The 15415-nt window shown below is 53.0% G+C and overlaps 1 protein-coding gene across 1 annotated transcript in view; it reads right to left on the reverse strand.

Moving 5' to 3' along the window:
• The window catches only part of LOC308645718 (obscurin-like), a gene marked incomplete at its 5' end in the record, with an annotated part of 148106 nt that overhangs the window by 70873 nt on the left and 61818 nt on the right, over window positions 1-15415 (reverse strand). The window contains 8 exon segments of the mRNA XM_081288083.1: window positions 680-949; window positions 1102-1368; window positions 1487-1771; window positions 2944-3219; window positions 7209-7484; window positions 8734-9009; window positions 12993-13134; window positions 13138-13268. Of these exon segments, the coding sequence (XP_081144209.1) occupies window positions 680-949; window positions 1102-1368; window positions 1487-1771; window positions 2944-3219; window positions 7209-7484; window positions 8734-9009; window positions 12993-13134; window positions 13138-13268 (1923 nt within the window).

The raw sequence follows: 15415 nt of genomic DNA on the forward strand, positions 1-15415 counted from the left end.
CCCACCAGGTCCCTACGTTGCCCAGCCTCCCAGCTTGGAACAACCGTGCCATGCCCTAGTGCCTGGAACTACCAAGTGTGGCCCAAGGCCAGCAGTATCTGGTCTCCAGCAAATGGGTGGTGCCCATCAGAGCCACTAGAATCCCTGCACTTTACTACAACCAAGAACATGTGCTTGTATAAAGGAATGAAAAGCAGACTCCAGAGGGCTTCCCCACCCCAGGCTGCTCTGTGAGTGCCCCAGTGCATTTGTCCCCATCACTCCCTCACTTAGGAACCTGCCATGGCTCCCACTTTATTTCAGGTGAAGTTCTGGCTCTCAAAGCTTTCCCCGTCTCCTGCCTCTGCCTCTACCAGCTGCCAGCCTCACTCCCTTCACCTTCCCATCACCAGATCAGCTGGGCCCCGACTCCTCCAGGAAGTCTCCCTTGAGTGCCTCATCCTCGGTTGGCCCTTCCCCACCAGATGCATCTGCAGGATGGTATCTTTCCTTCTAGGGAGAAGGCGCCCAGCTCCTCATGTTACCCAAGTCACCTCCATCTCCTGGTGGACAGGTTCTGTGTCCCCTGAGGTCAGCCAGACTAGCTGGCTGCAGGAACAATACAGCTCCTTGGAACCAGCCTGCAGGGGAGTCTGTGGCAGGGAGCTGCTTGCCCCACAGGTCCCTTTCCCAAGCTCACCTCTGACCCGGAGGGCAGCTGAAGAGGCGGCGCCCTCAGACTCCACTGTGACTTGGCCCGCATCCTCCATCGCCACACTAGAGATGGTCAGGCTGCGGCTGGCACCACTCTGCGATATGAGGAACTTCTCACTGGGCTGCAGCTGGATGCCGTCCCGGTGCCACGTGACCACTGCATCGCTGGGGGACACCACACACTGGAAGGTGGCCTCGCAGCCCTCCTCTGCAACCACTGCACTCAGCCCAGATGTGAACTTGACCACGCGGGGCACTGCAGGGGAAGGTCTGCTTGAGGAGGTAGGAGTGTCTCTGTGTGAAGATCTCCACCCCTTGCACACCTTCTCAGGGAAGTTTCTGGAAGGTGGCCCACTGCCCCATCCCCTTACCATCCCCAGCTTACACCCCCCACCCCACCTAGCATACCACGGACACTGAGCTGGGCGCTGGTGCGATCATCACGGCTCTCACACACATACTCTCCTGCGTCTTCCTCACGCAGGCCCAACACCGTGAGCAAGCGGAGGGTGCCCTCGGCGGCCATCTGGAAGCGCTTGCCCGCCCGCAGCTGCGTGCTCCCACAGTACCACACCACCTCCGCCTGTGGTGGGCTCAGCTCACAGGCCAGGGTCACTGTGCCACCCAGATCCCCTGTGATGGACTCCAGAGGCCTAGAGAACTTGGCAACCACCTCTGCAAGCACAAGGGGATGTCCGTCAGCTACCTTGCGTATCCCAAGCTCCACGGGGCTCTGCTATGGGTGGCTGCACCAGGTGGGTGCAGCAGGCCCAGTGGTCCTGGAGGAGCTCACCTTCCACCTGCACTGGGAAGTCCTGACTCTCCGTGCCTACCCGGCAACTGTAGACTGCACTGTCAAGCACCTGGGCTTCTCTGACTGTAAGGGTGTGCCTGTCCCCCAGGCTGGTGGCCTGGTGCCGCTTGCTGCGCCGAATCTCCACACCATCCTTGAGCCAAGTCACTGCCGCCACAGAGGGTGTGGCCAGCGTGGCTGTCAGGACGATGTCCTCATGTTCCCTGATCACCAGAGGCTCCCTGCGGCCAGATCTCTCCAGGGCTTGGGACTCAGGTGCTGGCTCTGGGGGAGGTCAGTTGACATGAAGGTGTAGGACTCTCCACACTAGCCCTAACCACTGCCTCTGTTGGGCCAGCACCTAAGGGCCACCATTTAGGGTCCTCAGGGTCATACAGGATGGCCAGAAGAAGTTGCTACCAGGTTAGGGGCCACCAGCTCTTTACCCAAGGTCCTGCCCTTCAGAGAGAAATCCACCCACAAACAGATACCACAGGGAGAAAGGGCAGCTAGCAGTCCAGATCAGGCCTCCCCCAACTGCGGGGAGGGTGGCATCCTCAAAGGCAGCCCAAGGAAACTGTGTGGGTGTCAAACCCCAAGAGCAGAGACTGACTTTGGGCACTAGAGAGAGCACCAGAGCAGAGAGGGCCAGGGAAGCCAAGAAGGCCCTCCCATCCTGCCCTCAGAGCACTCGGATAGAGCATTGGTTGCAGAGTCAGCGGCTGGTGGGCGAGTGGTCAGGAGCACAGTCAAGGACAGAGACTGCTACAGTGAGAAGTCTGGTGTGGGATGCTCTGCATCAACACTGCTGGAATTCTTTGGGAGGGTGTCAGCCTGGAGGGACACTCCTGCCAGCCTTTCTGACAGAGGTACTGTGTGTTCAATAGATGCCAAGCCCACAGAGTGCAGAGAGGACCACATGGGTGGGTGGGGCTATGGAGGAAAGGGAAGGGGGCTGCGAATGAGACTGAGGTGCAGCGGGCAGGGTGCCATCCCATAGTGCCCACCTCAGAAGAGCTGGACTGTCAGGACCCCCAGGATCAAGACAAGAGCCAGGATCTGCAGAGGACATTGGGGCCAAGACTTCTGACAGCCAAGCTGGAATCCCAGCATGCAGGGGGCCTTAGCCTAGACGGAGACTCCAGCTGGGGAGGAGATCTTTCCACCAACTCTGGGCCCTAACAGCTTTCTGCACCTCCTGTGCCCCAGCCTCAATCACAGGAATTATGATAGAGTTATGGTGGACAGGTAGAGGAACCTGGGCAGGAGACCCAGAAATGTACGGAAATGACTAGGTGCTCTGACCCAAGGACCTTCCAGCATCTGGAAGCTCCAGGAAGGGGTCCCTCAAGGGCCCCAACATGCACAAGGCCAGAGAGCCCTGCAGGTAAATATTGATTGCCCCAATTGGTCAGGCAAGCATCCGTCCTGACCAGCCCTGGCAGGATGTCACCCACCTGTGACGTCCAGGCGGAAGGAGACCCTCTGGCCCCCGGCCTCGCAGCTGTACTCCCCAGCATCCGCCTTGCCCGCCTGCTGCACCACCAGCTGTCGCCTACAGCCAGAGGCCTCCACGGGCACCTGGGAGCTCTGGCTCAGCTTCTTCCCATCCTTGTACCATGTCACCTCAGTCTGGGCCTGGGCCACCTCGCAGCTCAGAGTGGCGCTAGCCCCTGCCTCGGTCTTCACCTCGCTGCGTGCCAGCTGCTCTTTGGCAAACACCACCTTGGGCTCTGGGTACAGAAGGGAGGGACACAGGTCAGGGACTTTGTCCAGGGCAGGAAGCCACCTGGAGAAAGACATCTGGCTGGACAACTAAGGACAGACCCTCTGCAGGCCACACTAGCTCATGCCCTGGAGAAGCCCTATCACCCTCAGCACAAGGGACCACAGTGTGTGACACAGCCCCCTCCCCTGCTGCATGGGGCTGTTCCAGGTGGGGACTCTCTGACAGGTTCCTGCATAGGCTCCTCCCTGGGGACACAGCACCCCCCTGTCAATGACCAGGAAGAGTCTCCCCAGGACCATGCAGGGCATGAGCTCTGGGCAAGGCCCTGGCAGAGCCCAGCTCCTCCTGATCTGAGCATGTTGGCAGCTCCTCTGAAGCCTGAGCCACTCCTGTTAGCCACCAGTGTGTACTCATCCTGGGTGTCAGTCCACAGTTTCCACTCCATGCCCAGTAGCACTGTCCTCTTCCCTTCACTTTCAGCTTCTTTGTATAATGAATGCCTGAGATCTGACCACTGCTATGATGTGAACGTCTTCCTATCTTTTCACTGTGCCTAGAGTCTTCTGATGAGTCAGTGCATTTAGTTCTAATGTGATCAAATATGTTGACCTCGCTCTTGTGGTGAGTGCATTTGGGTTCTATGCAGGAAAGCTTTCCTTCCTCAGGTCCTTACAAAGTACACACCATCATCTCAGATGTTTATGGTTTGACTTTTGCACTGAATTCTCCAACCCATCTTGAACTTACCCTATAAGCTGTGAATTACTGGTCTAATTCTTTCAAGTGGTTAAATGTTCAAAGCTCCATTTGTCAAAGTAAGGCAGGAGACACATAGGCAAATAGAAATCTGGACCTCATAGAATGGGGTCCCACCACCCCAGATTCAAACCCTAGGCTACAGCTGATGGCTTGGGTTCTATTTTGTTTTGGCTCCTAACTGGAAGACTCTACTCGCGCTTGGAGCCCACATTTCCTGCTGTTCCCCCAGGTTTCTTGATGACCTCAACATTGATCAATGCCAAGGAGCTGCTTTGAACCTAGGCAATTCTTCTGTTTTAAAGAATGAGAACAAGACACATTCAAGTTAACAAACACATTACACCATCCCACTGTTGGAATAAGAAGTTAAAATTGCACACTCTGAATTGAGTCATAGGAAGACAACAGTCAAGTGAACTCTCCAGTCAAAGGTTAATTCCTCATTAAAGCAGTATAAAGACTCCTGGACAGAAGACTCCTGGACATAGGGTCCCCATAGTGCCCTTGGGGATCCTTCCATGCTGTGGGAGCTGGCCTTGCTTCTGATAAATCTGCTACCGAGCTCTCACCCAGCATTGTGTGCATACTTCGTTCTCAGGTTGTGAGACAGGAACCCTCCCGTGCTCACACGACCCTGTGTTACAGAAGAGCCATCCTTTCTTCACACGTGTGCAGAGTGGGAAAAGGTAATGCAGACCGGGTACTGGGACTCCACCTCTGCACAAGTCTGTGTGTGAGCTCACCTCTGCACCCCATCCCAAAACACACTTGCTTAGATGTTGACCGGGACTGAGCATCCCTGATCCTTCCACATATTTCTGTCCATTTATGTATATCTTTGTCATCTCTCAAAAAAGCACACAGGGTCTCTGATGTCTTTTATCAGGCTTGAAATTACTAACAGCACTTTTGAAGCTCTTTCAGATCTTTCATGGGGTCGTTTTCAAATCACTTATTGCTAGTGTGCTGTGACACACTTACTTTATATTGTTTTTATATATGGCACTTGCGATGTCTCAGATCTTATTGAGCCAGTGGTTTAGCTTTTGGACAAATCATACCATCTGTAACCTTCACTTCTTCCTGATTTCACACCTCTCGTTTCCTCTCCTCCCTAACCGTGCTATGCACTGCGGCTTCACCTGTGACAGCTGCTGCCTTGGGAGGTTCCTGCTCTCAGAGACACTCTCAGGGTTTCCCTTTGTGAATTTTGTACAAAACTATTTACTAAATTGAGAAAGAACCTTCTACTTACATCTTTTTGCACTGCCTTACAAATCTTAAGACAAAAGAATTTTATAGCATGATTGAGGATACATTTTGTCAAACATTTCTTCTGAATTTACAGTGTCAAATTTTTATCAAATACTTTATTCTGCACTTATATTGATGAACTACATTTTTTTCAATCAGATATGATAATGCTTCATGTTGATTTCCTGATATTTGTAATGTTAAGCAGACATGTATCCCTGGATGAAGAATTCCATTAGCATTCTGATTCTCTTAATGTATTACTGAATTCAGCCTGCTAAATCTTTGTTCAGTTGATACTGACAACAGATTGATCTAAAATATGAATTCCTCCTATTTTTTTGGTTTGGTGTTAGTACCAATGTTACTACTTCTGTAAGTGAGACTTAAAAGTGCACCCCTTTCTATTCTCTACAGGAACCTCCCTGGATACAGGAGAGTTCACTTCCAGCACATGTGGGGACTTCTCCACTGGAGCCACTTGGCTTCTACTGCCCCTTGAAAAGCCGCTTTCCTCCTGGCTCCACTGTTAACAACCCTGAGAACTATGTAAGCTCTCTATTTCTTCTTGGGTCAGTTTTTATTTAGTCTTTAAGAAACTGGATAATTTATCAAAACTTTTCAAATCTGGTTGCATAAAATAATGTATATGCTTATTAAAATAATGTATCAAAAATAGATATTACAGGGTTTGGTATATAGACCAAATATGGGTTGAGAATCCCTTTTCCAAAATGCCTGGGCCAAAAGTGCTTTGGATTACAGATTGAAAAAAAAAAAGATTTCAAGATCTTTGCAGACAAATGTTGAGCTTTCTTGGGGATGAGACCCAATGCTAACCACAAAATTCATTTATGTTTCATGAAGACCTTAAACACTGAGCCTGAAGGTGATTATACAGTGTTTTTAATAATTTTGTATATGAAGTGAAGCTGTGCAATGTGGAGCCCATGACTTGTGGGTCATGTCAGCACAAAGCCTCTGCCTTGGGAGCATCTGGGGTTGCAAGGTCGGGGATGCTATGTGGTATCCCTGTGGACCATGCCCACACTGACAGGAAGCTCAACTCTCCTAACAAGCAGTCTCCATGAATCAGCAGGGAACCAGACACAGAGTCCCCAGGAAAAGGGAACAGCCTAGCCAAATAGTAACCCGGCCTCACCAACTGTGCCAAAGCACTATATTGATGAACTACATTTTTTTTTTTAGAACTATGTTCTACCTCTAAGTTGCTAAGTTGAACACCAAGGGGAATTCTGGTCCAGAATATTGGAACTGGGGCTGAGGATGTAGCTCAGAGTAGAGCACTTGTCTATCAGTACCACAAGAGAGAGAGAGAGAGAGAGAGAGAGAGAGAGAGAGAGAGAGAGAGAGATATATAAAATAACACAAACATGAATTGCTTTGAAAACAAGATTCCAACCTCTCCTGTGAGTAGCACAGCATGTGTCCACAGAGGGGTAGACAGCATGTCCAAGTCCTTGGAAAGAAGGGAAGAGTGTTCCAGAACACCTACACAACTGACCCTCCATAGCCCATGTCAGCATTGGTCAAATCCTGATCTGGCTGAGTGTCTGGGATTTCCCAGGTTGGTTCAACAAACTCAAAAATCTCTTGGCAGGAAGAGCGTGTGGGGGGCTGGGTGAGTCCTGGAGGAACTGTGGTATACTCCAGAGAGGGACCCTCGTTGGCTAAGCCCTGAGCACCAGGGAAGAGCAGAGTCCAGAAAAGACTAACACTGCTGGGTCAGGACAGGTTATGGGAATATGAGATGGACATCACAGGTGGACATGCCAAGTGCAGCACACAGCCGTGGCCTCCTCACACACTTCCTCTCACACCCAGTGGCCTAGCCACAGGTGTGAGTTCAGGAGACGTACAGACATGGACATGGATGGAAAATACACCAGGTCACTGTGGGCACTGGCAAGGCTCCCCTTCATCTCCAAACACAGTGACGGTGGAACCACAAGAACTCACCTGTGACATCCATATGGAAGGAGACCCTCTGGCCCCCGGCCTCACAGCTGTACTCCCCAGCATCCACCTTGCCCGCCTGCTGCACCACCAGCTGCCGCCTGCAGCCAGAGGCCTCCACACGCACCTGGGAGCTCTGGCTCAGCTTCTTCCCATCCTTATACCACGTCACCTCTGTCTGGGACTGGGCCACCTCACAGCTCAGAGTGGCGCAGGCCCCCGCCTCGGCCTTCACCTCGCTGCGTGCCAGCTGCTCCTTGGCAAACACTGCCTTGGGCTCTGGAGACAGAGGGAAAGGACACACAAGTCAGGGACTCCAGAAGAGACCCAGCCCTGTCTCACAGCCCAAGCCCACCCCAGGGATGGCCGAGCAGAGTGTCCATCATGAGCAGAACATTGCATGGCCATGCCTAAGTTCTATCCTACAAATGACACAAGCTGCAAACTCCAAGGCTGGTGGGTGGACAGCTGGGCAGCCTGTCCTCATCAGAGCCCTAAGCACTTCCTGATCCACTCTGATCCTGCAGGTAACTGCACTGTCACAGCCCACAAAGCCACCACAGCCAGGCCTACCTCCTGATGCCAACACCCTCCCAGCCATTGGGAATAGACCATGACCCTTCTCCTCCCTGGGACCCCAGCCCATCAGTGGCTTCCCAGCCCTCCCACCATGCAGGGGGCACAAAAGCAGGGGGAGGCAGACACAGCAGGGAAGTCCACCTGAGCACCAAACCAGAAACCCACATCTTTGTTGGCCACAGCTACCAAAGGAATGCAGGAGACCAGACTGCCAGTGCTAGCCAATCAGCAGAGACCTCAGAGCCTGTGCAAGCCAATCAGCAGAGAACAAAGTGCCAGCCAATCAGCATAGAGCTCAGTAACAGTGTGGGCCAGTTAGCAGACAGCTCAGTGCCAGATGGGGGCAAATTAACAGAGAGCTCAGTGCCAGCCAATCAGCAGACAGCCAAGTGCCACTGTGGGCCAATCAGCAGAAAGCCAAGTGCCAGTGTGAACCAATCAGCAGACAGCCAACTGCCAGCAAATCAGCAGAGAGCTCAATGCCAGTGTGGAAAAAATCTGTAGGGAGCTATGAGCCACTGTGGGCCAATCAGCAGACAGCTGTCATCCTGGACCTATCAGGAGAGATCCCAGCACCAGTCTGGCTATCAGGAACAAGGTTTCCAGCCATAGGTGACACTTTCCCAGGCTGAGAGACAGGTCACAGTGGGGAGGGGAGGAGATGAGGAAGCAAGAAAGGATAGACATGCAGGATTCCAAAGGGCCAAAGCAAGGGCTTCTGGAGCTCTGGGCCCAGCAAATAGGAACAGGCAGGTAGAGGGAGCCCCTGCCCCTGGAGGACATGCTCCCCAGGTACAAACAACTCCCAGTGCCCAACTCCACCCAGAGCTGGGCCACAGATGCTGAGGCCCAAGATTAGGAAGGACACAGGCCTCACAGAGCCTAGGCTACCACAGGTGCCTTAGAGTTACCACCCTCCCTCCATTCACCCAGCCCTAGCAGCACCCACCTGTGACATCTAGATGGAAGGAGACCCTCTGGCCCCCGGCCTCGCAGCTGTACTCCCCGGCATCCACCTTGCCTGCCTGCTGTACCACCAGCTGCCGCCTGCAGCCAGAGGCCTCCACGCGCACCTGGGAGCTCTGGCTCAGCTTCTTCCCATCCTTGTACCATGTCACTTCTGTCTGGGCCTGGGCCACCTCGCAGCTCAGAGTGGCACTCGCCCCCGCCTGGGCCTTCACCTCGCTGCATGACAGCTGCTCTTTAGCAAACACCACCTTGGGCTCTGGGGACAGAGGGGAGGGACACGTAGGTCAGGGACTCTGTCCAGGGCAGGAAGCCACCTGAGGAAAGCCATCTGGCTAGACAGCTGAGGACAGACCCTTCTGCAGGCTACACTAGCTCGTGCCCTGTAGAAGCAAGGCACCCTTAGCACAAGGGACCACCGTGTGTGACACAGCCTGCCCCTGCTGCATGGGGCTGTTGCAGGTGGGAACACTGTGACAGCTCTCTGCACAGGCTCCTCCCTGGGGATTATGCACCTGCCCATGACCAGGAAGAGTCCCCCCAGGACCGTGCAGGGCATGAGTTCTGCTGGATCACCCAGCTCCTGCCTGCTATGAGCCTGACAGCTTCTCTCCTCTGGTGATGTTCAGCCACTCCTGTGCCTTATCCTGAGGCCCATGTGGCTGAGGCTTTTCCTTTTCTAGCCAATGGTGCTTGGTCTCCCTGCTGAGGCTTGTACTCAGTAGTCAGTAGCGTGAGCTCTCCTTCATGTTTGTTCTGGGGCTCGTGACATATTTCAATAATAGTCCTTCATTTCAGGAGACATATGTTGATCTGCCTCTGTGGGCAGCGCCATCATGTCCTGTGTAGGAACCTGTTACTCTGGGGTCATACACGATCCACACCACCTGCTAAGAGCTGGTTCTACTCCAGGTGGGAATCTGATGCACCCAATTGATGACTGTGTGTGGAGAGAGGGAGACGTCACTTCCATTCTCTTCCATGCAGACCTGTGGCTGAGGTCTCCACACCACTCACCTGACAGCCATCCTCTTTCTGTGCCCCACACCCTTGCCATGGTAAAGGATGCTCAGGTCTCTGGGCTCCATGTGCTGTTCTCCTGGCCCTGTCTCTATGCCCTTGTGGTGCCCAGCTGTCTTCTGTACTATGGCTGAAGAGTACATCTGGGTTTAGACAGATTGAATGTTCTCTCTTTGCTTATGGTACGGTGTCTCCACCTGGCCTTTGGACTCAACTTGACAATCTTCACACTCCCTGAAAAAGAACTCTGTGGATCATCAGGAGCAGACGTTTCTCTGTCTTCTACACGTTTCTCAACACTGACTCGTGTCACCTCTGTGTCTCCCTAACATACTTACTAATTTGTCCTCTGAGGCCTTAAATATGCTTCCTCTGCATGCAGTTACAACCATGGTACTGGGGATACTATGGTAGTTCTGTTACTTTCTGACTCTGCAGCCCATCTACAGACAGAAGTGTTGACCACCGCCTCTGTGGAATCTACGCTCACTTTACCCAAGCTGTGAGTCTCTGTTTGATATTCCTCCTCAGTATCTACATGAGGCTGGACACACTGTCATGTGGCCCTGTTGTCCTTAAAAGGGAAGTGCTCAGAGTTATGCTAAAGGGTGGCGATTGCTGCTGTGGTGCCCTCCACAGAGGGCTTAGGAAGCTCCTCTTCTTACCAGAGCAGGGGTTTGCTGCAGTGCTGGGACCTGATAGGCCTCCCACACACAGGCAAGTGCTCCACCATGGAGCCACACCCCAGCCTAAGAAGGTCTAAACACAAAAGGAAGCTAAACTATGTCTCTCAGGCGAGAAGTCAAACTTCTACTGCAGCAGCAACTCCTTCCTGAGGGGTCTCTCTGTGTAAACAGTTGCAGTCTGCAAGTCTCTGCTTCTGTAATCAGGCTTGCTCAGCAGCTGCCTGGATATCGAGGAGGGAGCAAGGCCACTTGCATGAGGGAAGTCTTGAAACCCAGGAGTCTGTATTGTATTAAGATGCTGAGAACAAAGGGGAGAGCTCAGCCTTCGGAGAAGATTCTGTTGAGCCTGCACAGGAGTTGAAAGAATCTTGCTATTTACATCTCCAAGCATAGCTTGTCTCTCTCCAGTGCCACATTTTCTGTAACATTATTGAGCACTCCATTCTCTATTGTGGGAGACCAACCTTGCACTTGACTGAGTCATACTCCCCAGCTGGGTGCTGAGGCGCTCAGTCGCAGAAATGTGGCAGAGCTTTCCCCACCCTTCTTGGGTCTGAGGGTTGGTGTCTCGTGCATGGGTGTGTCTTGCTACAGCCCCATGGGTGGAGCTATACTCATCTGTTCCTTTGTAATATAACCCCTTGCCCTGTTTAGAATAGAATCTTCCATGGAAGTGCCTTATGTGTGTCCCCTTCTCTTACTGTGCCCTTGGCTGTGGCCTATCCAGGTGTCAGTCAACCTGCTGACAGTGGACATCAGGAAGATAGACTCAGACCCCTGAAACCTGACCCCTTGCCTCATTTGAATAGCTTCTCCTTAACAAAAGGGGTTAGAGTGTGCTCTCTCTCTCTCTCTGTCTTCCTGCAGACCCTTAAGGTCAGAGGAGCCGTCACAAGGACCTCAATGAAAAAGGTATTTGTATCTCTTGTGTAGTTATTTTGCACAATCCAGTCATCCCAGTTTCCCTGGAGTGACCCCTGAGCATTTTAGTCATGAACTGAAACCCGGCACTCTATCTTCTGAAGGGGACTCATGCCTTTTCTCTCATGGTCTCTTCAAGCCATAATCATACTGATTTGTTGATGTTCTGATCAATAAACAACTTTGTGTCCTGGATTCCAATCTTCACCCAGTGTGTACTGTGCTCTCAGTATGGGCCCCATGCAGTTTGCCAGTGTTCTGCACAGGATTTTGGCCCTGGTATCCATCTGAGATGAGCCTGTGATTGCAAAGTTGAATGCACTTTTCACCAGATTTTTATGTCAGTATTATACCATCTATATAAAATGAGTCAGGGGGCACATATCCCCTTTCTATTCTCTAGAAGGATGATCATGAACAGAGTAGTTTATTTCAAAAATATATGGTATAATTTACCCATGATAAATGAATTTAGCTCTTTTGAGAGATTTTTTAAATTAGACTCCATTGCTTTAAAAAGCTATAGGATTGTTTGAGTTCTCTACTTTTTCTTATGTAAATTCTGATGTAGTTTTCCAGGAATTGGCTAATTTGTCAATTTTTTTCAAATTTCCTTGCATTAAATCATAAAATGTCACAAATATCTTGACAAGAACACACACAGTGAACCTGTGTTTGGTGCCCGTGGCAACAACTGCTCACACGGGGCAAGGACCAAGCCATCACACAGCAGCTCGGGGCACCTGCCCCCCAGGTGCACCCTGACACAGGGCACTACACCAGTTCCCAGAGCTCTCAGGGGTCAGCAGTGAAGCTAGACACAGGAATCACCAGAGAAATGCTCAGAACTCTCTGCCTAGCCAGTCAGGTTGCTGTGGCAGTGACACAGCTCCAACAAAACCCACAGGTATGCCATAAGCTTCACACTCGTTCCACTTCCACGTTCACAAATTAAACTCCTAAGAGGCACATTGATGCACAGTGCTCTAATCAAAGAAAGAGAAAAACAAAATTTGCTCTAAAAAGAAGACTCCAAACCTCAGAGGTTTGCCTAAGGAGCGTGTTGACCAACTGTGGACCTGCATGATGCCACGGCGGGCACACAGAGAACGTTGAATCCACATGCCAGGAGGGAAGCAGGCCAGACACATAGACTCGATAACCTGTGGGTCAACCCTGAGATAACTCCTAGTATGACTGGAGCTTGGGTTTCCCCTCATCAGGGTCAAAGACACTGAAATCAGAAGCTGGATGTGGGCCTCTGGAGCTGCCAGAACCTCCAGTTCAAGCTCAGTCACAATCCTCACAACTGGGACAGTGACATCGGCCTACCTCAGAACTCAAAGCCTGGTAGAGACGAAGTCCTTGACCCGGAGGGATATCAGGACAGCTCTGAGCAGGTGCCAGGCATGACCAAGCCTCTGAGGCACAGAGGGCCCTCGTCCTTCCTGTCTTCCCTTCCAGTACCCCCGGCTCAGCCTTAGGCTTGACCATGGAGTGGGGAAGATGGGATAAGCAGTTGGGGGAAGTCAAGTGGAAAGACCACTGGGTCAGCCATGGGTACAGACAGTCATCACCTCCAAACAAGCCAACTTAGTGTCCCATAGGAACTCACCTGTGACGTCCAGATGGAAGGAGACTCTCTGGCCCCCGGCCTCGCAGCTGTACTCCCCAGCGTCCGCCTTGCCCACCTGCTGCACCACCAGCTGCCGCCTGCAGCCAGAGGCCTCCACGGGCACCTGGGAGCTCTGGCTCAGCTACTTCCCATCCTTGTACCACGTCACCTCTGTCTGGGCCTGGGCCACCTTGCAGCTCAGGGTGGCGCTGGCCCCCACCTGGGCCTTCACCTCACTGTGTGCTGGCTGCCCCTTGGCAAACACAGCCTTGGGCTCTGGGGACAGAGGGGAGGGACACACAGGTCAGAGATTGTCCAGGAAGCCACCTGGGGAAGGGCAACTGGCTGGACAGCTGAGGAGAGACCCTTCTGCAGGCCACACCAGCTCGTGCCCTGGAGAAGTCCAGCATCCTCAGTACAAGTGTGTGACACAGCCTGTACCTGCTGCTTGGGGCTGTACCAGGTGGGAACACTGTGACAGCTCAGACTCCTCCCTAAGGACACAGCACCCGCCCCTTAGAGACCAGGAAGAGTCTCCCCAGGACTGTGCAGGGCATGAGCTCTGGGGAGGGTCTGGAAGGGCCAGACCAATATCCCTCTGGGTGTGTCTACACTGCTCTGGCTCCCACCCACTCTCCTTAGCCCCATGAGGTAGACACTGCCGATGTCTGCTGCATTGCTGTGGGCTGCTCTGGGCTGCTCTGAGCTGCTGTGTCCTGCTCTGGGCTCCCCTGGGCTGCTGTGTCCTGCTCTGGGCTGTTGTGTCCTACTTGGGGCTACTCGGGGCTGCTGTGTCCTGTTGTGTCCTGCTCTGGGCTGCTGTGTCTTGCTCTGGGCTGCTGTGGGCTGCTGTGTCCTGCTGTGTCCTGCTGTGGGCTGTTGTGGGCTGCTCTGGGCTGATGTGTCCTGCTCTGGGCTGCTGTGTCCTGCTGTGTCCTGCTGTGGGCTGTTGTGGGCTGCTCTGGGCTGCTGTGTCCTGCTCTGGGCTGCTGTGGGCTGCTGTGGGCTGCTGTGTCCTGCTCTGGGCTGCTGTGTTCTGCTCTGGGCTGCTGTGGGCTGCTGCGGGCTGCTCTGGGCTGCTCTGGGCTGCCCTGGGCTGCTGTGTCCTGCTGTGTCCTGATCTGGACTGCTCTGGGCTGCTATGGGCTGCTCTGGGCTACTCTGTGCTGCTCTGGGCTGCTGTGTCCTGCTGTATCCTGCTGTGGGATGCTCTGGACTGCTCTGGGCAATTATGTGCTGCTGTGTGCTGCTGTGTCCTGCTCTGGGCTGCTCTGGGCTGCCCTGGGCTGCTGTGTCCTGCTCTGGACTACTCTGGGCTGCTGTGGGCTGCTCTGGGCTACTGTGTGCTGGTCTTGGCTGCTGTGTCCTGCTGTGTCCTGCTGTGGGATGCTCTGGGCTGCTGTGGGCTGCTATTGGCTGCTCTGGGCTGCTGCATCCTGCTCTGGGCTGCTGTGCGCTGCTGTGCGCTGCTGTGGGCTGCTGTGTCCTGCTCTGCGGTGCTCTGGGATGCTGTGTCCTGCTGTCGGCTGCTCTGGGCTGCTGTGTCCTGCTCTGGGCTGCTCTGGGCTGATGTGGGCTGCTGGGGGCTGCTGTGGGCTACTGTGGGCTCTGTGGGCTGCTCTGGACTTCTCTGGGCTGTTCTGGGCTGCTGTGTCCTGCTGTGGGCTGCTGTGGGCTGCTCTGGGCTGGTCCTGCTAAACTATCCTGCCCACTTTCAGTAGCACTGTGTTTTCCAATTCCTTCTTAGCAGCTCTGCATATGATTACCTGCTAGGTTGTGGACAGTCATGGGTCCTGAGTAGGCCCCATCCGAGGGGCTTGCCCTTTCCTCCTATAGAGTGTCTTCTGATGGGGCAGTTTCAGTTTCACCACAGGCAAATACATCCGTTTGCTTAATGGCCAATGCCCTATGTTCTCTCTAAGAAAAGTACAATTAACTTGAAGTCATGGAGAAACACAGGACACCTGCTAAGAGCCCACCTCACCTCCACTGAGGTCCACCTTGAAGACCTGCTTCACCTCTACGCTGAGATACAGCCTGTATTGGATTCCTTTTGTGTTGAGTTGGATATCTGATTTTCAATTTTTTTTTCTAAGTTTAATGGTCTTAGAACTAGTTTGGAAAATAACATCCCTCTCTATACCTCCTGGTAGCACCAGAACAGAGTCATGAAGGAGGAGAGGGACCTGGTTACACTCAGAGCTGTGTCCCTTTTCTTTCCTTTTTTTTTTTTTGGGGGGGGGTGTTTGTGTGTGTATGATGTTAGGCATTGAACCCAGGATCTTGCACATGCTAGGCAAGCACTCTAGCACTGAGCTACATCCCCAACTTGCTTTTTAAAATTATATTTTTTGAGATAGGGTTTTGCTAAGTTACTGATGCTGGCCTCGAACCTGCCTCCCCCTGCTTCAGCCTCCGAGTCC

Source organism: Spermophilus citellus, assembly GCF_964194105.1.
Source record: "Spermophilus citellus genome assembly, chromosome: 1".
Classification (NCBI taxonomy): Eukaryota; Metazoa; Chordata; class Mammalia; order Rodentia; family Sciuridae; genus Spermophilus; species Spermophilus citellus.